Raw genomic sequence first — 27,863 nt, 5'->3', positions numbered from 1 at the left:
CTAAGTAACCAGAAAAGTTATCTTCTCCCTGTGATTGTCGAGGAGAAGAGTGAGGGGTTGTGTTTGATGGGTAATGGGACCCCCAGGGGAGCCGATAGTAGCTGGGTGGTGATGCCGAGCCTCTGAACCAGGGACTGGTCGATAAAACTTTCAATCGTTCCCGAATCAATGCAAAGTTTTAGCTCGGTGGCTCCAGTTCCCCAGCGCAACCGGGCCTGCAAAAATAAACCCCTATCAGGGATGGTCGCATGGCCTACTCTCGGCTCCCTGCCCCGAGATGGCCTAGTTGTTTTATTGGCAACCCTGATTTAACAACGGGACCCGGTGTCTGTCGGGAAGCTGTCCGAGTCCCTCCCAATTGCATGGGGTCGGCATCGGGTTGCGCCAGGTTGTCTGTCCTTGGTGGATAATTTATTCTATTATAAGATGGATGGGCTCCTTGCTCCCGAGCTCACTGTCTGAGCCGGGTATCTATGCGAGTGGCAAGCTGGTAAAATGACCTAAGCGAGGAGGGGAGATCATGAGTGGCCAACTTGTCTTTTAGTTTCTCCCCGAGACCGCGATGGAAAATAGCCATAAGAGCTTCTTCATCCTACCCACACTCGGCAGCCAAAGTTTGAAATTCAATTACATAATCTGCCACGGAACACCCTCCCTGAGTTAGTTCAAGCAGACGGGGCCCTGCCTCTCTCCCTCCCTGTGGGTTAAAAAATGTCTCCTTGAGAGCATTAACAAAGGCATACTCCAAGGAGCATTCACTGGTATTATTCTAATGCGGTGGCCCATTCCAGGGCTTTACTCGTGAGAAGGGAGATGATAAAGGCCACTTTAGAGCCCTCAGTAAAAAATCACCAGGGCTGCTGCTCAAAAACCAGAGAGCACTGCAGGAAAAAGTTTCGACAAGGTTTGGCATCCCCCGCAAAATGTTTGGGGGATGGAATGGGAAGCTCACCCACTGAGGACGCCCCGGGGCGAGCAGGAGACTGGACTGAGTTATCAATGCCGGTATTAGATGGTGATATGGCTTGAGACAAATCGGCCAGGCGCTCAGCCAATTCGTTCAGTGTAAGATCGTGTCTGCATAGAGTTGCCCCCTGGTGGCGTAGCACATTGGTTACCGGTGGGAAATCCGCTGGGTCCATCTTACTGGTCGCACCTTTCTGTTATGATGAAAGGAGTTGGACCCAAGATGCAGATTTTAGTTGCATGAGCAACTATATTTATTAACAAAAATAAAACACAAACACAGAACAAACAAAAATGGAAACGCGAAACAAATATGAGACGTTACAATCACACCGCTGGGTGGCATCGACTCAAATGAAACAGAAATCAAAGACAATAACTTGGGAATGTGAGCCTCGTACTGAGGTAGCTGACTTTGCATACACGCGAGCTTCACCACTGCACCAAACAGCAATTAAACAGGACAACAGAGTGAGCACAGATAGAGCGGAGCCATTGCCACAACGCAGGTTACCGGCGACCGCCAGATGATCAGCAACTCTGTAATAAAGCAACAATAAGAGTTAAAGAGTGAACACAGGTCAGATTGGAACCAGGGTCGTACAGACCCAAGGCAAGCGCTCTAAGCACTACCCTATGTGAGAGTTAGGAAGTAGCCTGACTTAATAGAAGATGAAGCTGCCTAAAGCTATAGCCCCCACTAAAGGTTAGCCTCCTGCTAACAGTGCAGAGAGAAAACCAGCGCTAATGCCAACAACAAGCCCTGGATTACCAGCAATGTCGAACAAATTCAACATTTTCTTTAATCATTTTGACTTCGCTGTTCCAGCACTAACTGTTCCTGACTGCCACAACATCACACCCATACCCTCCCCCCACCAGGATCCTGCTTCTTCTACTGTTCACACCTGTCCAGCTGTTAACTCCTCACCTTCTCAAATGCAAACCCACACTCACCTCCACCAGGATATCAGCAGAGACACCACAGCCTCTTCAATACCCTCTTCACACATTCTATTCACCAGCGCTTCAGACCAAGTCATCAGCAACCCTCCTCCTTTTCACCGGTACATCACTGCGTATCAGGTTAAGGGGCAGCTAAAAAGACTTCACACAAGGAAAGTGGCAGACCCGGACAAAGTGTGTTCTAAAATGCTCAAGTCCTGTGCTGCTGAACTGGGTGAACCTTTACAGTACATCTTCAACCTAAGCCTGCGACTGGGGGGGGGGGGTCCCAACACTGTGGAAGACGTCATGCCTCATTCCTATGCCAAAATCTGGGAATCTCAGTGAGCTAAATGACTTTAGGCCCGTTCCATTAACGTCACACATAATGAAGACCATGGAAAGGCTGCTCCTACATCTCATCAGACCCCAGGTTAAGCATGCTGTAGACCCACTACAGTTTGCCTATCAGGAGAAGGTGGGTGTAGAAGATGCCATCCTCTACTTTCTTCACCGGGCTTACTCCCACCTGGACAAGGGGAACTGCACTGTGAGAATTGATTTCTCCAGTGCCTTCAACACCATCCAGCCCCTACTACTAAGAGATAAACTGACCAGGATGCAAGTGGACCCATACCTGGTAACATGGATCATGGACTACCTAACTGGCCGACCACAGTATGTCAGACTAAGGGATTGTACTTCAGAGACTGGAGCACCACAGGGAACTGTGCTTTCCCCTTTCCTGTTCACACTACACACATCAGACTTTAATTACAACTCAGAGACTTGCCACATGCAAAAGTTTTCTGACGACAGTGTGATTATTGGGTGTGTACGGGATGGACAGGAGGAGGAGTATAGGGACCTGGTTGATGACTTTGTTGCTTGGTGTCGGTTGAACCATCTACAATTAAATTCATCGACAATCAAAGAGATGGTGGTGGACTTTCATAGATCTGGGCATCCCTTGCAGCCGGTCTCTATTGAGGAGTCTAATGTGGAGTTAGTGAGGACCTGCAAGTACCTTGGGCTGCAGCTGGACGATAAATTGGACTGGTCTGAGAGCACGGACAATATGTACAAAAAGACACAAAGACAGCTTTATTTCCTGAGAAGGCTGGGGTCCTTCAGCAAATGTAGGACACTCCTGCAGATGTTTTATCAATCTGTGGTGGCTAGCACTCTCTTTTATAGTGTGGTGTGCTGGGGAGGCAGCATTAAGAAGAGGGATGCAACACGGCTGGATAAACTGGTCAGGAAAAGGAAAGGTGGTCGGAATAGAGCTGAATTCACTTGTAACTGTAACAGAGAAAATGACTCTGAACAAAGTGTAGCATGAAATTGATAGAAAGACTTATTGCTGGATTAAACATCGACACATTTCTTCAGTTTTCTCTGTGTCCGGCAATCTCCATGTCTATTTATCTTCAAAGCCTGTTTATGATGTTCCCCTGTTGGAATGCCTCCAAGTTTACACCCCCACAGAGGGAACCCTAAAACCTTTCGGCATGGACGTGTTACTCCGCAGGGGACTTTTAAGACTGATCGGAGCTCTAAAATTGCCAAGGTAATCTGTGGTCTTAACCAGATCGGGGCATTAAGTTCAGCTTTTGGTGCCAGCAAGTCCGGCCAGATGCCACCATTAAACTCTGATTGTTTACACTTAAGGATGCTAAAGACATAAAGCCACTTTTACGACTCCAGAGGCCAGAGACAATGTGTGTCCCCACACACACACACACACACACACACACACACACACACACACACACTGGAATTAAGGGACTTATTTACTAAAATAAGTTTATTCTAAACGAAGGACCTTTAACTATTCCCTTTACAAATTTGTATGTGTTACAATACAAGTTGACCGTTGATTATTTTGTTTCTATTTTTATCTACCACTCTTGGCTCCCACACAAGAATATCATCATATACAGTATAAGATGAAACAGAACATGTGTACTCCAATATGTATTAAATGTTCGTATGTTAGACTTCTTTTATCGATATATGGTTTTTAGATTTAGTTCTGTTTTTGTGTTAGTGAACAGTTTGAATAAGTTACTAAAAGTTTTAGAGTAACTTTACAAGAACTCTTTATGAACAAAACTATAAAGTTTATTGTATCAAAACTTGTTTTTCCAAAATAGGGTTGTAGCACCACCTGCTGGTTGTCAGCAGTTAAAAGTACATAGTGGGAGGAGACCTATAGCCACGTGATCTTAAAGAGAAGTTTAAACTGATTGGTTTAGACTCAGATAACACCGCCCCTTGTTGCATGGTTTAAAAACCCAAGGCGGGCCTTAAGTTTCAGTAGAGTTAAGGAGAGGAGGAACAGAAAGTTTTGGAACAGATCTGAAGATGGAGTAAATTGAAGTAAGAGGTCGACCAGGCCTCAGAACCAAAGCTGCATGGTAGCATGCCTGCTAACCGTTAGCCTTCGCAAATTTGGGTTAAACAAAAGTTCGCATTTGGACAAAGTCCTTATTTGACCGCGTGTGGGAATCCAACTTTTTAAGGAGATAGCACGTGGTAACCGGAGAATACAGACCTGTTGAGAGACAAAGCGAGGAAAGGTGCGTCAGTTGGCCAGGAAGGACACCCTCTCTACGCGTGTGTGTTTGAGATTCTTCGGTGAAGAGACGGTGGTAACGGCCATCGATCTACGGACCAAAAGCCCGAAACAGAGTCAACAAGGACCACCGCTAGATGATCTAAAACCTGGGCCTCTCTCTCAAGGGAGCTGGGAGCACAGTCACCAAGAAAACCATTAGTAACACACTTCGCCGTAATGGATTAAGATCCTGCAGTGCCCGCAAAGTCCCTTTGCTCAAGAAGGCTCATGTACAGGCCTGTCTGAAGTTTGCCAATGAACACCTGAATGATTCAGAGAAAGCTTGGGAGAATGTGATATGGTCAGATGAGACCAAAACTGAGCTCTTTGGCATCAACTCCACTCGCCGTGTTTGGAGGCAAAGAAATGCCCAGTGGGGATGGTGTTCTTGGGGTCATATCCAGCATTTCTCTGCTCCCAGCTCCCTTGAGATCATTGACAAGCTCCTCCTGTGTAATTCTGGACTGACCTCACCTTTCTCAGAATTATTTTTACCCCACGAGGTGAGATCTTGCATGGAGCTTCAGAGCGAGGGCGATTGACTGTGATATTGTATTTCGTCCATTTTCGAATGATCGCACCAACAGTGGTCTCTTTCTCAACAAGCTTCTTGCTGATGGTCTTGTAGCCCATTCCAGCCTTGTGCAGGTCTACAATCTTGTCCCTGACGTCCTTTGATAGCTCTTTGGTCTTGCCCATGGTGGTTGAGAGATTTGAATGGAAGAAACTGATTCTGTGATAGGAGTCTTTTATACAGGGACAGGACTAATTTGTGTGCCTCATGGGCACATAACCGGTCTGTGGGGGTCATAATTCTTGCTGGTTGTTAGGGGATCAAATACTTATTTCCCTTAATTAAATACAAATTAATTTATAACTTTTATTTAATTTTTCTGAATTTTTTGTTGATATTCTGTCTCCGTCTGTTAAAATAAACCTTCCATAAAAATTATAGACTGTTCAAGTCCTTGTAAGGGGGTAAACTTACAAAATCAGCAGGGGATCAAATACTTATTTCCCCCACTGTATATATATACAGGGGTTGGACAAAATAACTGAAACACCTGTCATTTTAGTGTGGTAGGTTTCATGGCTAAATTGGACCAGTCTGGTGGCCAATCTTCATTAATTGCACATTGCACCAGTAAGAGCAGAGTGTGAAGGTTCAATTAGCAGGGTAAGAGCACAGTTTTGCTCAAAATATTGCAATGCACACAACATTATGGGTGACATACCAGAGTTCAAAAGAGGACAAATTGTTGGTGCACGTCTTGCTGGCGCATCTGTGACCAAGACAGCAAGTCTTTGTGATGTATCAAGAGCCACGGTATCCAGGGTAATGTCAGCATACCACCAAGAAGGACAAACCACATCCAACAGGATTAACTGTGGACGCAAGAGGAAGCTGTCTGAAAGGGATGTTCGGGTGCTAACCCGGATTGTATCCAAAAAAACATAAAACCACGGCTGCCCAAATCACGGCAGAATTAAATGTGCACCTCAACTCTCCTGTTTCCATCTCCTGTCCGTCGGGAGCTCCACAGGGTCAACATACACGGCCGGGCTGCTATAGCCAAACCTTTGGTCACTCGTGCCAATGCCAAACGTCGGTTTCAATGGTGCAAGGAGCACAAATCTTGGGCTGTGGACAATGTGAAACATGTATTGTTCTCTGATGAGTCCAACTTTACTGTTTTCCCCACATCCGGGAGAGTTACGGTGTGGAGAAGCCCCAAAGAAGCGTACCACCCAGACTGTTGCATGCCCAGAGTGAAGCATGGGGGTGGATCAGTGATGGTTTGGGCTGCCATATCATGGCATTCCCTTGGCCCAATACTTGTGCTAGATGGGCGCGTCACTGCCAAGGACTACCGAACCATTCTGGAGGACCATGTGCATCCAATGGCGGTGCCGTGTATCAGGATGACAATGCACCAATACACACAGCAAGACTGGTGAAAGATTGGTTTGATGAACATGAAAGTGAAGTTGAACATCTCCCATGGCCTGCACAGTCACCAGATCTAAATATTACTGAGCCACTTTGGGGTGTTTTGGAGAAGCGAGTCAGGAAACGTTTTCCTCCACCAGCATCACGTAGTGACCTGGCCACTATCCTGCAAGAAGAATGGCTTAAAATCCCTCTGACCACTGTGCAGGACTTGTATATGTAATTTCCAAGACGAATTGACGCTGTATTGGCCGCAAAAGGAGGCCCTACACCATACTAATAAATTATTGTGGTCTAAAACCAGGTGTTTCAGTTATTTTGTCCAACCCCTGTATATATATATATATATATATATATATATATATATATATATATATATATATATATATATATATATACAGTGGGGGAAATAATATGGGGGGTATATATATATATATATATATATATATATATATATATATATATATACAGTGTATCACAAAAGTGAGTACACCCCTCACATTGCTGCAGATATTTAAGTATATCTTTAATTGGGACAACACTGACAAAATGACACTTTGACACAATGAAAAGTAGTCTGTGTGCAGCTTATATAACAGTGTAAATTTATTCTTCCCTCAAAATAACTCAATATACAGCCATTAATGTCTAAACCACCGGCAACAAAAGTGAGTACACCCCTTAGTGAAAGTTCCTGAAGTGTCAATATTTTGTGTGGCCACCATTATTTCCCAGAACTGCCTTAACTCTCCTGGGCATGGAGTTTACCAGAGCTTCACAGGTTGCCACTGGAATGCTTTTCCACTCCTCCATGACGACATCACAGAGCTGGCGGATATTCGAGACTTTGCGCTCCTCCACCTTCCGCTTGAGGATGCCCCAAAGATGTTCTATTGGGTTTAGGTCTGGAGACATGCTTGGCCAGTCCATCACCTTTACCCTCAGCCTCTTCAATAAAGCAGTGGTCGTCTTAGAGGTGTGTTTGGGGTCATTATCATGCTGGAACACTGCCCTGCGACCCAGTTTCCGGAGGGAGGGGATCATGCTCTGCTTCAGTATTTCACAGTACATATTGGAGTTCATGTGTCCCTCAATGAAATGTAACTCCCCAACACCTGCTGCACTCATGCAGCCCCAGACCATGGCATTCCCACCACCATGCTTGACTGTAGGCATGACACACTTATCTTTGTACTCCTCACCTGATTGCCGCCACACATGCTTGAGACCATCTGAACCAAACAAATTAATCTTGGTCTCATCAGACCATAGGACATGGTTCCAGTAATCCATGTCCTTTGTTGACATGTCTTCAGCAAACTGTTTGCGGGCTTTCTTGTGTAGAGACTTCAGAAGAGGCTTCCTTCTGGGGTGACAGCCATGCAGACCAATTTGATGTAGTGTGCGGCGTATGGTCTGAGCACTGACAGGCTGACCCCCCACCTTTTCAATCTCTGCAGCAACGCTGACAGCACTCCTGCGCCTATCTTTCAAAGACAGCAGTTGGATGTGACGCTGAGCACGTGCACTCAGCTTCTTTGGACGACCAACGCGAGGTCTTTTCTGAGTGGACTCTGCTCTTTTAAAACGTTGGATGATCTTGGCCACTGTGCTGCAGCTCAGTTTCAGGGTGTTGGCCATCTTCTTGTAGCCTTGGCCATCTTCATGTAGCGCAACAATTCGTCTTTTAAGATCCTCAGAGAGTTCTTTGCCATGAGGTGCCATGTTGGAACTTTCAGTGACCAGTATGAGAGAGTGTGAGAGCTGTACTACTAAATTGAACACACCTGCTCCCTATGCACACCTGAGACCTAGTAACACTAACAAATCACATGACATTTTGGAGGGAAAATGACAAGCAGTGCTCAATTTGGACATTTAGGGGTGTAGTCTCTTAGGGGTGTACTCACTTTTGTTGCCGGTGGTTTAGACATTAATGGCTGTATATTGAGTTATTTTGAGGGAAGAATAAATTTACACTGTTATATAAGCTGCACACAGACTACTTTTCATTGTGTCAAAGTGTCATTTTGTCAGTGTTGTCCCATGAAAAGATATACTTAAATATCTGCAGAAATGTGAGGGGTGTACTCACTTTTGTGATACACTGTATATACAGTGCTCAGCATAAATGAGTACACCCCAACAGATCTGTCAGAAAACCTTTAGTTTCTTTCCAGAATCAACATTTTCTATGGGATACAATGCTACAAAATACTCCTACAAATGTGGACCATTGATTGCAAACAGTATTTGTTCATTTGTACACACAAAGTAATTTTCTTAACAAATTAATTCAAGACCATGTTGCAAAAATGAGTACACCCCAATGAAAGTCTTAGGAGTTTAGACTACAAAAGTCTAATTAACACTAATTAAACAACATGTGAGTTTAATTATTCATTAAACAGGTGTCCAGCAGACAGTTCACACTTTAAAAAGTGTTACTTAACAAAGAAAACCCCGTCCCATTTCATGCTGTCAGAGGTGACATCACATGAAAGAGAAATGTTACAAGACCTGAGAAAGAATAGCATTTCTTTACACAAAAAAGGTAAAGGCTACAAGAAGATCGGCAAAGCTTTACTGATCAGCATGAATACTGTAGCAAAAGTGATACAAAAGTTTAACAAAGATGGAACTGCAACCATCTCACAGAGACGTCCAGGCCATCCATGGAAGTTAACACCCGAATAGGAGCGTCTTCTGATGAGAAGGGTTGAAGAAAATCACCATGCAAGTTCACTGCAGTTAGCTAAAGAGGTAAAAAGCCAAACTGGCTTGACTTTTTCCCATGACACAGTACGGCATACACTGCAGAAGAATGGCATGCATGTGTATTGTCCACGAAGGAAGCCTCTCCTAAAGCCCATGCACAAAAAATCCCACGTAGAATTTGCCAGGGCCCATGCTGAAAAAGATGAAGACTACTGGGACTCTATACTCTGGAGTGATGAGACCAAAATAAATGTTTTTGGAACTGATGGCTTCCAAACTATGGCGTTGCAAAGGTAAGAAGTACAAAGAAGAATGCCTGGTGCCTACAGTGAAACATGGTGGTGGCAGTGTCCTTAAGTGGGGCTGCATGAGTACTACTGGTGTTGGGGAGCTGCATTTAATCTATAGTATCATGAATTTACAGATGTACAGCTCTATATTGAAGGACAAGATGCTACCATCATTCCGTGCCCTTGGTTGTCATGCACTTTTCCAACATGACAATGATCCAAAACACACATTTAAGGCCACTGTTGCATTTCTAAAGAAGAACAGGGTGAAAGTGATTCAGTATGTCTCCTGATTTGAACCCAGTCGAACACTTATGGGGAATTCTGACGACACAAGTTGAGCATCACTCTTCATCCAGCATCCAGGCTCTAAAAGAGGTTGTTCTTGAAGAATAAAAAAAGATAGACGTTGCAATTTGTCGCCAACTTGTTTATTCCATGCCTAGAAGACTTAATGCTGTTCTTAAAAATTATAGAGGTCATACAAAATAGTAGATGTAGTACTTTTTGATGTAGGGTGTACTCATTTTTGCATCAGCTCATTTAAGTAAAACTGAATATTTTGTAATCTAAGTTGTATTATTAACCTTACTTTTATGCTATGGGTTAAAGTAATGTTCTATGAAGCTCAGTCTTTTCAAAATTTTAAAAATTGTTCCTGTGTTCAGTGAGATATTGATTAAAATCTTACTTTTCAAAGGGGGTGTACTCATTTATGCTGAGCACTGTATATATATATGTAACACCCTCCTGATATGCCTTACCCGCATAGTCAGGGGGTGCACACCGAAATGCAGTAAAGATTATTTAATCAGTGCGGTGCCTCCACTATGTATTTGACCCTTAGCAGATTGTACTACCCTACTGCAGTAATAATCAGATCAAGCACATAGAAAATAAGTCATTAAAGGAAATAACCAGCAATACTCCACTGTTTGTAGAACCAATAACTGAAATATTTATTTATAAACCCTTCCATAGGTAAACATTTAAAAGTATGGCATAGTTAGCCCTCTTTAAAGGAAAGAAGAAGAGAAAGACAAAAAAAAACAAAAACATTAATCCCCTCTTCCCAGACACCAGAACAGTATTTACAAATTTGCTATTCCCCAAATTCCCCATTCGAGACACAATACAAAATACAAAATCTCAATACAAAACAGTACCACGTATACCTTAAATATTATACCCAATGTTCACACTATTGTTGAAAAGCATACTTCGTTGAGACCCTTTGTTTTGATCGTCTTTAGTGCACTTGAACAAAGTTGATTATATCCGAACTGTCCGTATGAATCAGTAGAATGACTGAATCAAAAGAGTCGATTCTTACTGACTCTCCCGCTCCGTATGTGACAACAATGAATCAGATGGCTCAAATGAACCGATACTCACACTTCGACGTCCCGAATTACCACTCACAAGTTTTATCCGTTGTAGATACAAACTGAAGTGAAGAGTCCTTACGGAAACAAGAAAAAAAACAAAAGAGAAACCGCCTCGTTCAGAATACGGTTATGAGATGCTGAAATTGGCGCTCGTCACGGTGTTCAGCGCAGACCAACGAACTTCGGAATCCTTCGTCTCCAAGCGCGCACGGCAACTGCTGCTTCACTGGCTCCTCAACATCTTCTATGTTGATGACCAATAAAACCAGATACCATAACTTCGTGTTTCATAAAGAAAAACCGATAACTTTCCTTTGTTTTTCTTTTCCACGGAAAACAAAAAAACAACCGTTCTCCTAGTGTGCTCCTCTCTACCCGCCTTCCAAAATCCGTCCCCCCACATCCCATTGGTCAATGTCCAAAGTCTCTCAGACTCCAAGCGGGAAACCCAACAGAACTCTGGGTAATGTAGTCAATTTCGCGTTTATCATGTGACAACATATAATAGCGAAAATAAAGAAATAGAGAATCATACATTCAAAAAAACCCAAAAAGGTATTGCTGTTTTCCCTTTAATACCTAAAATTTAGCAAACCCTTACACTCTCCCCCCACTAAAAATCTGCATGTCCCCAGGCAGTGTTCCCCCTTTATAACCCCTTCTGGATTTCCATATGGAAATATATATATATCCCTACTTCAATATCTATCGCCTGGGCATTAAATACGGAAAGTATACAAAAATCGGTCTACAGGTGGCACATAAGGTGGGTGAAGGCCACCACCACATATAATAACTTAGGCCCCCTCCCACAGGGACAGAGTTCTGGTTTACAGTTCTAGTATCAGCTTGAAAAGCTGTTACACTTTCCCTTACTGGGTTTCCCAATTCATTGTATGTCAAACGTGCAGCAGGTCTCCTAGTCCTGGATGGCCCCCCTAAATCCCCTACTCTATCACTTCCTTCCCCATTGGTATTACTCCCATCAGACCTCCCACTACTCTCCCTTGGCCGCTCCTCCACACCACGCGAGAACTCCACCTCATCAGCCACGACATGGGTCTCATCCGCATCCATAGGTAAGGTGCACGCAACATCATCTTCCGATGTTCGGCGTGATTCACGGACCCTGCTTCTGCTCTCTAAAGTCCTATCGGGAATCTGACGGGGTCTCAAAACCCTGCTACTCCCCCCGGGACTAGGCTCAGCCTCCTGGCCCCACCTTACCTCTTGCCCCAGAGGTAGGAGATGATTTCGATGAAGAGTTTTCATGGGGCCTTCCCCGCTCAAGGGTTTTACCCGGTATACTGGGAGATCAGGCAGTGCGGCATCCACCACATAAGGACGGGATCTCCATCGATCCGCTAGTTTTCCTCTACCCTCCAACCCAAAGTTGCGAATGAGGACTCAATCTCCAGGGCGGAGGCAGTGATACCTTACTCTCTGATCATATCTTCGCTTGTTATGTCGATTCATCCTGTTGGATGCATCCTGAGCCAACTGATTAGGCTCTCCCTAACTCTTTCTTCATTCGGGACACATAAGAGGAGTGAGACACTCTTGATGCCTCGTCCCCAGAGATCCCAAAACACAAATCTATAGGTAATCTAGCTTCCCTACCAAAAATCAAATAATAGGGTGAAAACCCGGTTGCCTCATTTGCAGTACAGTTGTAGGCGTGCACCAAATGTGTAACATATTGACTCCACCTAGCTTTCTGCTGCTCGTTCAAGGTGCCCAACATGTCCAGCAGAGTCCGGTTAAACCGTTCTGGCTGTGGGTCTCCTTGAGGGTGATAGGGTGAAGTTCTAGATTTCACCACTCCCAGCGAGTTCAGCATCTCTCGAATCAGCTGACTCTCAAAGTCTCTGCCCTGATCGGAATGAATTCGGTTGGGTAACCCATAGTGAACAAAATAATTGTCCCACAAGGTCTTAGCCACTGTGATAGCCCTCTGATCCCTCGTAGGATACGCTTGTGCGTACCGAGTAAAATGATCAGTGACCACCAGAATACTACTCTTGTTCTGTGAATCCGGCTCTACAGACAAAAAATCTATACACACCAGGTCCATGGGACCCGAACTGTGTAGGTGTGACAAAGGGGCGGCCTGGCGAGGTAAAGTTTTCCTCTTGATACACCTTTCACAGGTGCGGCAATAGGTCTCCACATCTGCCTTCATCTTGGGCCAGAAGAACCTATCCCGTACCAAGGAATAAGTCTTATCAAACCCAAGATGGGCATTATCATCATGCAGTGACCCAAGGACCAGACTCCGGAACCGTTCAGGCAGTACCAGCTGAAACCTAATTCGCTGGTCAGAGAGCTTCAACTCCCTATAAAGTAATCCGTCCCGAAGAGACAGTTTCTCCCACTCCCTTTTCATAACTATAATGTCCGGATGCCTTCCCTGAACACTCTGTGCCGGCTTCTTCTTATCAAGTGCCAACCAAACCTTCCCCAACCCAGGGTCATTTTTCTGAGCTGCTCGAATGTCGTCGTGGCCCAAAGTCGGGAGTGATCTGACCCCCACTCGTGTGCTGTCACAATAGGCCTTGGGTAGAGCCCAAGCATCCCCACCCAGTTGTTCTGCAACACAACTTGTCAGGGGCATTCCCTTATCACCAACAAACAGACCCTGGCACATAGCCCTCACCCCAGGGGCTGGGATTTCCTGCCAGTCATCATCTGGGGAAAGACTCTCATGGGGCCGCCTAGACAATGCATCGGCATCAGTATTATTTCGCCCCGGTCGATATTTCAGCCCAAATGTATACATAGACAAGGCGGACAACCACCTGTGCCCTGTAGCATCCAATTTTGCAGATGTGATCACGTAAGTCAGCGGATTGTTGTCCGTTCGGACTTCGAACGGCACTCCATAAAGATAATCGTGGAGCTTGTCTACCACCGCCCACTTCAGTGCCAGAAATTCCAGCTTATGAGCGGGGTATCTCTTTTCAGAGGGTGACAAACTCCGGCTGATGAAAGCCACAGGACGCAAATCACCCTCGTGCTCCTGGTACAAAACCCCCCCCAAACCTTCCAAGCTAGCATCCACATGCAGCACATATGGCCTCTGGGGATCGGCAAAAGTTAACACAGGGGTCCGAGTTAATTGTCTTTTAAGCTTTTCCAAAGCAATCCCACACTCCTCCGTCCACCTTGGCCCAAATGGCTCTTTGCTTCGGTTATGGCCGGGACTCCGGGCTCCGTTCCCCGATGTCGGGTTAGCAGAGTTCCGTAATAACTCATTCAAGGGCTGACATATCCGGGAGAAATCCTTGACAAACCTACGGTAGTACCCGCAAAAACCCAAGAACGACCGGAGCTCTGACACAGTCTTGGGCTCCGGCCATGCAGACACCGCCTCTATCTTGGACGGATCTGTGGCTATCCCGTCCTGAGAGACTATGTGACCTACATAGGTTACAGACGTCCTTCCAAACTGACACTTGTCCAATGACAGTTTTAAGCCTTCCGCCTTCAGGCGGTCTAGAACTTTGAGAAGCCTCTCCTCATGTTCCTCCAATGTTTTTCCAAACACTATGAGGTCATCTAGGTACACGAGGACTTCTAGAAAATTCATATCTCCTACCGTACGCTCCATAACCCTCTGGAATGTGGCAGGGGCTCCCGAGATCCCTTGAGGCATTCGCTCAAACTGATAAAACCCTAACGGACAGATAAAAGCTGTTTTTTCTTTGTCCGCCTCACTCATGGGGATTTGGTAGTACCCACTTCTCAAGTCCAATACCGAAAACCACTGGCTTCCGGATAGGCTGTGAAGTGCGTCCTCAATCCGCGGGACTGTATATTGATCGGGTACTGTTCTCTGATTTAAGGTTCTATAGTCCGCACACATCCTCACTTTACCTGTCTTCTTACATACGACCACTATCGGGGAGGCATAAGGGCTCTTGGAATCCGAAATTATTCCATTTTCCTTAAGCTCATACAAATGGTTACGCACATCCTCTATGTCAGCTGGAGCAAGGCGACGGGAGCGCTCCCTGAAGGGTCTCGAATCAGATAATCGTATCTCATGCTGAGTGCTTCGGGAACAACCTACATCCCACTCATGACATGAGAACACCTCGGGTCTTTGCAACATAGCCTTAGTGAGATGGTCCTTAGCCTCCCTGGGCATGGGGGACTCCCCAAAATCAAAGGAAGCCTCGGATAGCATACCAGTCGGTCGCGGGGTGGTTGTAAGCGGTGGCGGTACCCTTGTGACAGGGAAAATGTTGGCTAACGGGGTGCCTTTATTCAACACCACAGGCCTACTAGTCACATTACGCACCACCACTGACATACGTTTCTTAGATAATGTGGACATAGGGTGTACCTCTGGCCTAACGTGTACTTTTGCAGCCCTATCCATCTCATCATGCTGCTCTACCAGCAACCAGGGTTGAGTCACTTCACCCATTAACTTAGGCATGCCGACAACCCGTACGGCTTCACCCGGCGGTACAGTGATAGGATTCTTCTGAATGAACCACAGAGTCCCCCTTTGTTCAGGAACCTCCCCATCAGTGTCCGTCATAGTCAAAGTCTCATACACCTCTCGTAGCTTAGGATGTATGTGCATAGTACTCAGGAACCGTTCCCCACTCTGGGTTCGGCATGCCTCAAAAAGTTTCCTGACTATTTGTGTATTTGTCCCCACTAAAAGGGCCACTGAAGACCCCAAACCAGGGTCTGGACACACTAGGGCCAGGGTGTCAAGACCTTCCTGCACCCCTGCAATCTCTCCAGAAAAATCCAGTCTAATGGATAGGTAACCATCGTATGGGTATTTCTGAGAGCTGAGTCCCCAAATTTCCAGGTCATTCAAAGGCGCTAATGGTAAATGTTGCAAATGAGCATCGTAGAAGCTCTTATACAAAATGGTCACTTGGGATCCACTATCCAACAGTGCTCGGCAGGGAATCCCTTCAACTTTAACAGGTATTTCAGATGTGGGTCCCACCAAACCAGTAGGGATTTTCGGTGTGGCTATCTTAGTGGTCGCGCAGGTGTTGGAACGTGCTTCCACAGGGGCTCTGGGCCGTTCCTTCACAGGGCCCCGAGGAAGTTTCCCTGCTGCCGGGCAATCAGTTTCTTGGTTACCTTGCGCAGATCTTCCTCCCCTCGACAATCTCGCCTCAGGTGTCCATCCTCACCACACCTATAGCAAAAAATTTCCATTGGTGTAGTTGAGGATCTAGCCCTGTCTACCGGCACGTCATTTGACCCGGGCTGCCGCCGAGTCTCTGTCCGTCCAAGGGACTCACCAGACGTTGACTTAATGGCCGCCACCTTCAACAGCCCTGACACCTGACCTGACAACCCTTTTACCTCGTTTCTCAACTGGTCTAACTCCACATCTTTCTCCAATGCATGGGCAGAGGCGGTGGAGACACGAGCTTTCACCTTCTCCCAGGCCTGGCCCCATGCCTCCTCTTCCCGAATCTCTCTCAGCAATTCAGAAAAGGAGGGCGGCTCCCTTAGACTTCGAGTAACTCGGAGTCTGAGGGCAACCATGTCATCAATCAGAGCCCCCTTAGTGATTTGTTCCATACGCACTCCGTTCATTTCTTTTTTCGCTATCCCCCCTTTTGCTAAAGCTTGGTGGAGTAGTTTCTCCAAACGGTAAGCAAATTGTGAAAGCTGTTCCCCTTTATTTTGGTATGTGTACCGAAATTTAGCCATTAACTCAGCCCCAGACTCGGTGGAACCATACGTGGTATCGAGGGCAACCAAATAGTCAACCACTGTAGCTGAAGGCTCACTAACCTTCAAAAATCTAATGATGTCGGAGGCGGGTCCCCGCAAACTTTCCGCCACCCTTTGTTTTTTTGCGGCCTCCGAACATCGCCACTCACTAACCATCTGGTTGGCTTGTTCTGCCCAAACCTCATAGTCCTCTTCTCCAGGAGGAACTGGTCTAAGACCTGAAAACAATCTTAGCTTCCTATAGCTAGGTCCATCCGCTGCCCCTTGCTCACAACGATCCATCAATGCCCCTATAGCTTTTACCAACTCCAAGCTAAGGTCCATTTTAGGGCCTACAACCTCCCCAGCTACAGTTTTCTCACTAACTCGGGCCGGAACTTCTGGCTCCCGGGAGGGATCCCTTACTGTGCTGCTGGTACCCCCAAGCTCCCCCCCTTCTAAGCCATTCACTAAAAACACTGGCCAAGGTCCCGCTTCTCCTTCTACACCAATCATAGCAGGGACTAATGATGCTTCTAAAACATTCTTAGTCTCTACTAAGATGACTTCATGGTCGGTATTTGAACACCAACGACCCCGTATCCTAGTACGCCCCCATACTTTAACAGTATCTAGTACATCCAGGATGACATCATCTGACACACCCCTAGGAACCTTTCCCAGCACTAATGCACAGTCCGGGGGAATGTTTAGCTTTCGGCTCTCTACGACAGCCTGAGTTATGTACATGCTTGCTCTATTACCGTTAACTACCAATCTACCAGAAGAAATAATGGGAACAACCTTGTTCCCGATCCCAGCGGTCCCTCCAAATGTAACACCCTCCTGATATGCCTTACCCGTGTAGTCAGGGGGTGCACACCGAAATGCAGTAAAGATTATTTAATCAGTGCGGTGCCTCCACTATGTATTTGACCCTTAGCAGATTGTACTACCCTACTGCAGTAATAATCAGATCAAGCACATAGAAAATAAGTCATTAAAGGAAATAACCAGCAATACTCCACTGTTTGTAGAACCAATAACTGAAATATTTATTTATAAACCCTTCCATAGGTAAACATTTAAAAGTATGGCATAGTTAGCCCTCTTTAAAGGAAAGAAGAAGAGAAAGACAAACAAAAAAAAAAAAACATTAATCCCCTCTTCCCAGACACCAGAACAGTATTTACAAATTTGCTATTCCCCAAATTCCCCATTCGAGACACAATACAAAATACAAAATCTCAATACAAAACAGTACCACGTATACCTTAAATATTATACCCAATGTTCACACTATTGTTGAAAAGCATACTTCGTTGAGGCCCTTTGTTTTGGTCGTCTTTAGTGCACTTGAACAAAGTTGATTATATCCGAACTGTCCGTATGAATCAGTAGAATGACTGAATCAAAAGAGTCGATTCTTACTGACTCTCCCGCTCCGTATGTGACAACAATGAATCAGATGGCTCAAATGAACCGATACTCACACTTCGACGTCCCGAATTACCACTCACAAGTTTTATCCGTTGTAGATACAAACTGAAGTGAAGAGTCCTTACGGAAACAAGAAAAAAAACAAAAGAGAAACCGCCTCGTTCAGAATACGGTTATGAGATGCTGAAATTGGCGCTCGTCACGGTGTTCAGCGCAGACCAACGAACTTCGGAATCCTTCGTCTCCAAGCGCGCACGGCAACTGCTGCTTCACTGGCTCCTCAACATCTTCTATGTTGATGACCAATAAAACCAGATACCATAACTTCGTGTTTCATAAAGAAAAACCGATAACTTTCCTTTGTTTTTCTTTTCCACGGAAAACAAAAAAACAACCGTTCTCCTAGTGTGCTCCTCTCTACCCGCCTTCCAAAATCCGTCCCCCCACATCCCATTGGTCAATGTCCAAAGTCTCTCAGACTCCAAGCGGGAAACCCAACAGAACTCTGGGTAATGTAGTCAATTTCGCGTTTATCATGTGACAACATATAATAGCGAAAATAAAGAAATAGAGAATCATACATTCAAAAAAACCCAAAAAGGTATTGCTGTTTTCCCTTTAATACCTAAAATTTAGCAAACCCTTATATATATATATATATATATATATATATATATATATATGCACTCCCAGAAAGTGATTTGGGAAAATTGATGTTTATAATGATTTGTTAATAGGTGGTTCTTGTTAACACACAATACATTATATTAGCATACATTACATAATGTGATATCATTAACTATTAGAGACAATATACAGTACAGAGATTAAAGAGCTTTTTTTTTGCATAAACTATAATCTCCCTTCACTTTCCTGAGGATTCATAATAATAGTAATAATAATTTAGGTTAAACACTGAGACATGTGGCTGGATTCATAAGGTTTACCTGCACTGAATGAACAGATTCATAAACACACTACTGTACCTTTTACATTATAGTGCAGGTACATGAGATAGCATTAATTCATGTCTTATTTCATGAGTGATTAATAATTGATTCCTACATGTAATACATGAATTAATTCATAATTAATATGCACTAGTTCATTTTGTCTAATGTAAGTGGTGCTGAGCAAATGCTAAACAATAACAGTATTAAGTATATTAATGACATTAAATTCATTATTTTTTAAAAACAAAGCAACAAACAGCTGAAAATGCTGCTCAGTAGTGGAACTGAACAGAGCTCCACCCGGAGCTGCGCAGAGAAATGTCCCGCCGCCCCCGTCCCAGCGGTTCTCTATGGTCGTGTCGCTACTCTGTTCTCTCTACGGCTCTGGAATCGATTGCTCATCCTGCGTGTCCCGGATGTTTAGTCTGAATTTTTTAATCTGAATTTTGTGATCTGAATTTGAGCAACCTGAATATATATTATTTGAATTTTATAAACTTGAATTTTTGATTATGAATTTGTTAACATCGAAAAATGAAAGTGAAAATGAGTTATTGTAAAATATGTGGGTTGAATTCTGAGGCAAAAAAAAGTTCAGTAATCAAAATTCAAAGACTTTTAAATAGTAATCAAAATTCAAAGGCTTTTAAATTTCAAAATCTGATGAGACAGATTTACTTCCATACACGAACATTCTAAATTGCTAAATGACAACTTCTGCTAAATTGATTATAACTTTTGAATAAAAGATTCAAAATTATTGATTCAAAAAATGATAGATTCAAAATTATTGTCTTGACAAATGGCTCACAAAATTGCAAACATTTCATATGCTCTATATTTTTCTCTATATTGCACAGAAATGTGTTCAAAATGTAAGTATTTTTGTATGAAATAAAAATTGAGAGTTTTTTTAGGTTGATTTTGGAGGATTTTTCTATAGATTTGGTTATATTACACTTAAAAAACCATACTAAGTTTTATATCATTTTAAAGAACTAATTCTTCTGGTTATAATGGTGTGTATATATAGTCTATGCTATGTACTGTATTTACACAATAAGGTTTTTTCTATGACTATGTCACATAGTGTCCGAAAATGGAATGTTCCACTCAGGCATGAAAGGGTTAATGGTGCCTTCACAGATGTGCAAGTTACCCATGCCATGGGCACTAACACACCCCCATACCATCAGAGATGCTGGCTTTTAAACTTTGCGCTGATAACAATCCGGACAGTCCTTTTCCTCTTTGGCCCTTAGGACACGACGTCCATGATTTCCAAAAACAATCTGAAATATGGACTCGTCAGACCACAGGACACTTTTCCACTTTGCGTCAGTCCATCTCAGATGAGCTCGGGCCCAGAGAAGCCGGCGGTGTTTCTGGGTGTTGTTGATATATGGCTATCGCTTTGCATGGTAGAGTTTTAACTTGCACTTGTAGATGGAGCGACGATCTGTGTTCACTGACGATGGTTTTCTGAAGTGTTCCTGAGCCCATGTAGTAATATCCGTTACAGAATGATGTCGGTTTTTAATGCAGTGCCGCCTGAGGGGTCGAAGGTCACGGGCATTCAATGTTGGTTTTCGGCCTTGCCGCTTACTTGCACAGATTTCTCCAGATTATCTGAACCTTTTGATGATATTATGGACTGTACATGATACGTTGATGATTGAGAAACGTTGTTCTTAAACTGTTTCCAATTAACCTGTTCACCTGTGAAATGTTCCAAACATCAAATTCAAAATGAGAGTCCTCTAATAGGCATCAAATTCAAAATGAGTGAATATTTGCAAAAAAACAATAAAGTTTATCCGTTTGAACATTAAATATCTTGTCTTTGTAGTGTATTCAATTGAAAAGGATTTGCAAATCATCGTATTCTGTTTTTATTTATGTTTTACACAACATCCCAACTTTATTGGAATTGGGGTTGTATTTGAAATTCTTAATAGAGTTTGAAAAGTGCGAAAACTTTTTGAAGAACCCTTGAATAAACCCAAAAATTAATACTTAAACTAAAATACATTAAATAATCATAAACTGAACAGGGGGTCAATTCAGTGCAGTTTCACTCATTTATTAACATAATTTATTTATTAAACCTTGGATATTTAGAGCAGCTAATTTTGAATGGCCACTCCCTAGAAGTACCTTAATTTTGAATGGTGGAGGCTTTAGCAGACGCATTTATTCAGAGTGATTTACAATTGTGCCCAAAAACAATCCATGCAATTGGGGGTTAAGGGCCTTGCTTAGGGGCCCACAGTGGTAACTCAGGGGTGAGGGGCACGGGTGAGCTAACACTGTATTTCCATCATGATCAGTTAGGCTGAAATAAATAATCATTTGTACTTTAAAGTGTTCATTATCTTCATCACACAATATTTTGTCATTTTTATTTACAGACTCCAGCTCTAACCTTTATCCAGCAGAAACAGAATTGGTAAGCAGTTCTAAGTTTATCTTTGCATTCATGGTTACAAATATTTTTATAATAATTTCTCTTTTTTGAGGTTTTAGGGAATTTGTTTATATTTTAAAATATATACAACCCCAAATAAAAAAGACAATAGGAATAATGCAAACAAAAACAGTCCAAAAAGAGGACAGCAAGAAATGGAGTTTTTCAAGTGTCATTTTGTCCCGATTGTCCTGGCTTTCCATCTTAACGTGTACTCTAATGGGGACGGGTCAGGACAGTGGTGTTTGTGCAGTAATTCTGTATTGTAGAGCTTGATAAAGGTTTGATAAACTAATCCCTCAGACATCAGTTATTGATGAGTGGTGGTTCTTGATCCGGCGCCGTCTGAGGGATGGAAGATCACAAGCATTCAGCTTAAGCTTTCACCTTTGGTCTTTATGCATTGAAATTCATCCTGATTCCTTGAATGGTTTAATGATATTCTGCACTGTAGAGGGAGAACATGCAAATCCCTTCCCTTTCTTTGAGGAATCTTGTTGTTAGACATACACATTTTTTACACATGTTGTTGACAAACTGGAGATCCTCTGATCATCTTTGCTCCTCAAGGACTTGTGGATACTGCTTTTGTACCAAATGTTGTGATCAGAGCTCTGTGGGGGCCATATCATCATTTCCAGAACTCCTTCTTCCTCTTTACACTGAAGATTTGCTGCAATTTGCTAAATCTGCAAGGAACCTCCGCTTGAGTGTTGCCTGCAGACACATTATTGTACCAATTTCCAGTCCTTCAGTGAACAAAATGTTTTCTGTTATGGCCATATATTTCAAATTTTGACTCATCACTTCAGAGCACCAGCTTCCATTTTTCTGCACCACCGTTTTTATCTTTTTGTGCATAGTCACTTGGCCTTGTTTCCACGTCAAAGTTATGGTTGTTTGGGCACAAGTCTTCCATGAAGACCACTTTGACCAGACTTCTTTGAACAGTACAGTGGACTGGTGTAACTGGATTCTGCCAGTTCTGAGCTGATTACACTGCTGCTTAACTTCTGATTTTGAAGAGAACTAAGCATGATGTGTCTTTCATCTGCTGTACTAAGTTTATTTGACTGAGCTCTGAGTCTACGGTTCTCAGAGTTGCTTGTTTCTTTGTGCCCATTCAAAAGAGCTTGAACAGCGAATGTTTAAACCCCAGTTTACTTTGAAACCTTTGCCTTGGAGAGACCCTGTTGATGCAGTAGATCTACTTTGTGTGTTGTTGCTGTGCTCAGTCTTGCCATGGTGTATAACCTGTGATGAAACTGTCCACAACCTCACCATTGTAGCAGAATGGCTGTTCCTCACCCTAGTTTAAACCTCACACACAGCTGTTTCAGTTTCATTTAATGAGAAACCTACATATGAAACCTACAATCTACATATACAATGATTATTATCACCTGTTTGGTATAATTAATTAATCATGAATCTGTAGTACTACAAAATCCCTGAATCACACAAACATATAAGTACTAGTTGTTAATACATTTTCAAACTAAAATGAGAGCAGATTCATAAAGTGGATTCAAACTGGAACAGATTGTGTCATCTTATAAATGACGGGAAGTAAAATGTTACATTTAAGCACAAAAACAAGAACATTTACCAAAATCATTGAAATGATTCAACAAAATGTTTAAATGTATTTTACAGGAAGAAAAGATGAAGCTTGGAGTAGAAGAATCTGAATCAAAATGTCAAGTGAAGATAAAAACAATTACTAGACTTCATCTTTTGGAAAAGCAGAAAGTAAAAATGAAAACTTCAGATGTTATTCAACTAACTTCTCTTTCATTACATTGTCAAGAACCTTGTGAAGAAAAAGATCTGGTTCAAACCTTTCTACAAAGGTTGTTACTGATGGATTACAGAGCAAGATACATCACCACCAAAGAAGAAGCCACTGCTTTAGACCCTCCTTCTGCAGATACAGATGAAGAAGTTGATGCATTTTCTGAGCTTGTTTGCCAAAAAGCTTCATCTTTTGATGATGAGAGTGTATACAATCCTATCCATCCCATGGATCTTCAGATGGCGGTGTTCCACTGCTCAGACAGTTTCCTGAAGCAACTAGTAGTGACTAAACTCTCTCAGTGTCAGTACGCTCTGCCTCTAATGATGAGAAATCTATTTACTGGAAAGATTGAGTTTCCTCTGTGGACATTTCGCCAAATTATTAAAAGTTGCAAAACCACTGACACTTCTGGTACCATAATCAGTAAAACCCAGCATGTTTATGAAGCAGAAACTCCAATGGTGGTGTTCTTCAGGTTAGGGGACGTGTCCTTTTCCAAGTCTCAGCTGATAAACAGCTTGATCAATGAGAAGCATCAGACATTCTTCCACAGACACTGTCCAGGCAGCATTAAAAAACGTCTACTGATGGATGGAGTTGTGGAGATTGCTTGGTACTGTCCATCTGGAAAGGAAACTGATCATTTTACTGACTGTGTTGCCTTCTGTAATCTACATGGTGATGCAGAAACCAGTAAAGAACAACTGGATATTCTGACTGAAATGTCGTCTGTAAATGTTGTTCTTTTATCTGATCCTAACAATGAAATAAATAAGGAGATGCTACAGAAGTTTCTAAAAGACCCCAAACCACTCATCTGTCTCCTTTCTGAGGATAGTTCAGGTGTCAGTAGGATTAAGAATGGAAAATACAGAAATGGTCTAAAGGACAGAAATCTGTCAGACATATCTAAAAACCTCAAAACAACCATCACAGAGTGTCTGTCCAAGTCATCTTCTGTTTTTAAACTTGAGGATTTATACAAAAACAATGAGATCAGCACAGATGAAGATGATCCTGAATGCAGGAAAGGAAAAGAAGCTGCACTAGAGATAATAAAACAGCTGGAGGGGAAGGAAATATCCACATTAAAGGAAACACACCTGCCATGTCAAGGGAAGCTCTGGCATGAGTGGTGTCAGATAAACAAAGACTCACATCGACTTCAAGGAAACAATTTAGAAATGCAAAAGAGTGAAAAACAAACACAAATGAAACAAATCCGTGAACAGCAACAAAAAAATGGACAATCAGGATTTTTAAAAGAATTTATTTCCTCACTGAATTCTCTATCAGGAAATGAAAAATTATTCTTTATTAAATGGCTCGAGATTCTACTGGACAAACAAACCTCAGATGATCTTTCAAATCTTCATCACAAGTACAATGAAACATGGACAAGGGTTTTAGACCTTAAAAATAAACATGACACATCAGAAAGAGAAAAGTTGAAGGCTGAGCAAACAGAACTTGAAGAAATATCTGTAAAACTGAATGCAGCAACATTTGGTCTGGAACACATCTTCAGAGAGATGGGTCAGATATATGAGTCGGGGAAGAAAACATCTGGAGAAAGAAGTATGTCAAATCTCCCCAAACTTGCTGCAGAACTCATAAAATTTGGTCTTCCAATGGAGTTGATGGATGGTGATGCTGCTCATGTTCCTCTGATTTGGGTTTCAGCAGTTCTAGATGAACTCATAAAGAAACTGGGAGATCAGAGAGTCTTTGTGCTGTCAGTTCTAGGGATTCAGAGCACAGGAAAATCCACCATGCTGAATGCCATGTTTGGACTCCAGTTTGCTGTCAGTGCTGGAAGGTGCACCAGAGGAGCTTTCATGCAGCTGGTCAGAGTATCAGAGGAGATGAAGGAGCAGCTGAAGTTTGACTACATTCTTATTGTAGATACTGAAGGTCTAAGAGCACTTGAGCTTACAGGAAAATTCACTTACCATCATGATAATGAACTTGCAACATTTGTTGTAGGTCTTGGAAATCTGACTTTGATCAACATATTTGGTGAGAACCCTGCTGAGATGCAGGAGATTCTTCAGATTGTTGTTCAGGCCTTCCTGAGAATGAAGAAGGTCAAACTAAATCCCAGATGTATGTTTGTCCATCAGAATGTTGGTGACATCACTGCTGGAGAGAAGAACATGGAGGGTAGGAGACATCTACAGGAAAAACTGGATGAAATGACAAAATTAGCTGCTAAAGAAGAAGACAGTGAAGCTGAGTGCTTCAGTGATGTTATTGCTTTCAATGTACAAGATGATGTTCAGTATTTTGCACAGCTCTGGGAGGGCAGCCCACCAATGGCTCCACCAAACCCCTCATACAGTGAAAATGTTCAGAAGCTAAAAAGAGCTATTTTCACAAATGCTACCAAGTCTCATAGTATGGAACTCTCAGAGTTTAAATCACATATCAGTGATCTGTGGAAGGCTCTACTGAACGAGAACTTTGTTTTCAGTTTTAGAAACACACTGGAGATTGCAGTCTACAGGAAACTAGAAACTGAGTTTGGAAAATGGACCTGGTCCCTCAGAAGTGCCATGTTAGAATATGAAGAAAAACTGCACAACACAATTAAAAACAAAAAACTACAAAAGATTGAGGACAAAGATATTTATGATCACATGAAGAAGACCAAAGAAGAAGTGGAGAAATCAATGAAGTGTTACTTTGAAGAGGACAAGGACAAAGACATTTTAATTCAGTGGAAAGTGAGATGTGAACAGAGAATTAAACAACTTCTTGAAGATCTTGTCAAAAAAGCAAAAACAAACCTGAATGATTTTCTTCAACAGCAAAAAGCTCGAGAAACTTATGATCACAAAAAGACAGAGTATGATGAAAAGCTCTTCAATATGAGTAAAGCACTTGCTCTACAACTAAAAAGCACAGAAACTGATGAACGAGTCCTCAGACAGGAATTTAATAAAGTGTGGAACAAATGGGTCTCTGATCTAACACAAGACACACCTGTAGAGAAACCTTTAGATGTTTGGGAGGATGTGATACAGATTCTATCTGAAGGTAATGAACAAGCTGCTGTGTATGAGCGAATATCTCAGGAAGATTACACAAAGATACACAGCCTGGGAGATTATTCATGTTACATTTTGAAGACAATGAAAATGATTCCTTTTGAAGTCCAGGAGTCAGTGAGGAACCTATTCAACAATGTCAACCAAGAATCTGAGGACTTGATCAAGAAGATCTGCAGCAAAATTACAGGACTGGGATACAAAAAAAGCTACATTCAGGAAATATCTGACCAGGTCAAACACAGAGTTGAGAAATATCACAGTGAGAACAAGACAATAAAGCTGAAGAAGGAATTCACTCTGGATCTCTGTCTTCATGTGTGTTATCATGCAAAACCCAAAATCACCAAGATCCAACAACAGTTTATAGATCAAAATGATGTAAGAAAGTATCTGGAAAAGCAGAAACCACAATATTACAGCATCTTCCAAAACTACTGCAGAGGAGCAACAACCACAACAGTATTTGGTGAACTTATCTACAACAATCTTGTACCAGCCATCCTGCAAGCAGCCCACAATAAAACTGCTATTGATCTGTCAACACAGATGAGATCAGACATGCCAGAATTTAATGGTAACAGGTCACAGCTTGAGAAACACATCCTGAAATCTCTAGCAGAGCAGGAGAACTTTGAGAAGTACATGGAGTACATCCACCATCCCAAGAAACACTTTAAACAGTTTATTACAGAAAACGTTGATAAATACATCACTGAAAATAACAGAGAGGTTCTGAATCTTCTCAAAGGAAATCTGAAACACAAAGAGCAGAAAGTGATGAACGCTGTGAACATCACAACTGAAGAAGTGAAGAAGAGCAGTGGTGATGCAAACATGTGGCTGAGAAGTTTGAAGAATTCACTAACAGATGAGCTGAGCTTAAAAGAAATAACCTGCACTGGTCTGGAGGAAATTACAGATTTAGATTTACTTCAGCAGGTTGTGTGTGATGGTCTCACAAAGATGATGTCAAAACAACATAAAAGCTTCAACATTGTAACAGACATCAACATGGAGAAGTTCAGGAAGAAACCAGATGAGATTCTGATTGAACATCTCTGTCAGTGCTGCTGGGCTCAGTGTCCATTCTGTAAAGCCATCTGCACCAACACAATGGAGGATCATGATGGAGATCACAGTGTCCCCTTCCACAGAGTAGATGGAATCATAGGATGGCACAAAAGATACACAACAAATCTCTGTGCTAATATTTGTACAACTTTAGTACAAAGTAATAAACGCTTCTACCCCCGTCATGATACAGATGTGTCAGTACCCTACAAAATCTACAGAACAGCAGGAGGAGAATATGCCAAGTGGAGCATCACCCCTGATAATTCACAGCTCACATACTGGAAGTGGTTTGTGTGCAGCTTCCAAACAGACCTGGAAAAGTATTATGGTAAATCATTCCAGGGACACAGAAAGATTCCCTCTGGATGGAGAAAATACACAAAAACACAAGCTATAGAGAGTTTGGATGAATATATCTGAAGAATTGTACACACACACACACACACACACTACACACACAAACTCTACATACACAGACACACATGATATACTGTAAGTAC

At 42.7% G+C, this 27,863-nt stretch overlaps 1 protein-coding gene across 1 annotated transcript in view; it reads left to right on the top strand.

The window, feature by feature from the left end:
* The window catches only part of LOC134302186 (interferon-induced very large GTPase 1-like), a 32,794-nt gene extending 4,931 nt beyond the window's left edge, over positions 1–27,863 (top strand). Inside the window, exons 7-14 of the mRNA XM_062987223.1 lie at positions 792–1,015; positions 1,796–2,255; positions 2,338–3,166; positions 3,348–3,481; positions 11,868–11,957; positions 12,027–12,119; positions 13,705–13,828; positions 23,095–27,863. Of these exons, the coding sequence (XP_062843293.1) occupies positions 792–1,015; positions 1,796–2,255; positions 2,338–3,166; positions 3,348–3,481; positions 11,868–11,957; positions 12,027–12,119; positions 13,705–13,828; positions 23,095–27,783 (6,643 nt within the window). The 3' untranslated portion in view covers positions 27,784–27,863. The remainder of the gene's footprint in view (positions 1–791; positions 1,016–1,795; positions 2,256–2,337; positions 3,167–3,347; positions 3,482–11,867; positions 11,958–12,026; positions 12,120–13,704; positions 13,829–23,094) is intronic.

The sequence above is a fragment of the Trichomycterus rosablanca genome, chromosome 2 (genome assembly GCF_030014385.1).
Source record: "Trichomycterus rosablanca isolate fTriRos1 chromosome 2, fTriRos1.hap1, whole genome shotgun sequence".
NCBI classification, from domain to species: domain Eukaryota; kingdom Metazoa; phylum Chordata; class Actinopteri; order Siluriformes; family Trichomycteridae; genus Trichomycterus; species Trichomycterus rosablanca.
This window is presented reverse-complemented; position numbering and strand designations above follow the sequence as displayed.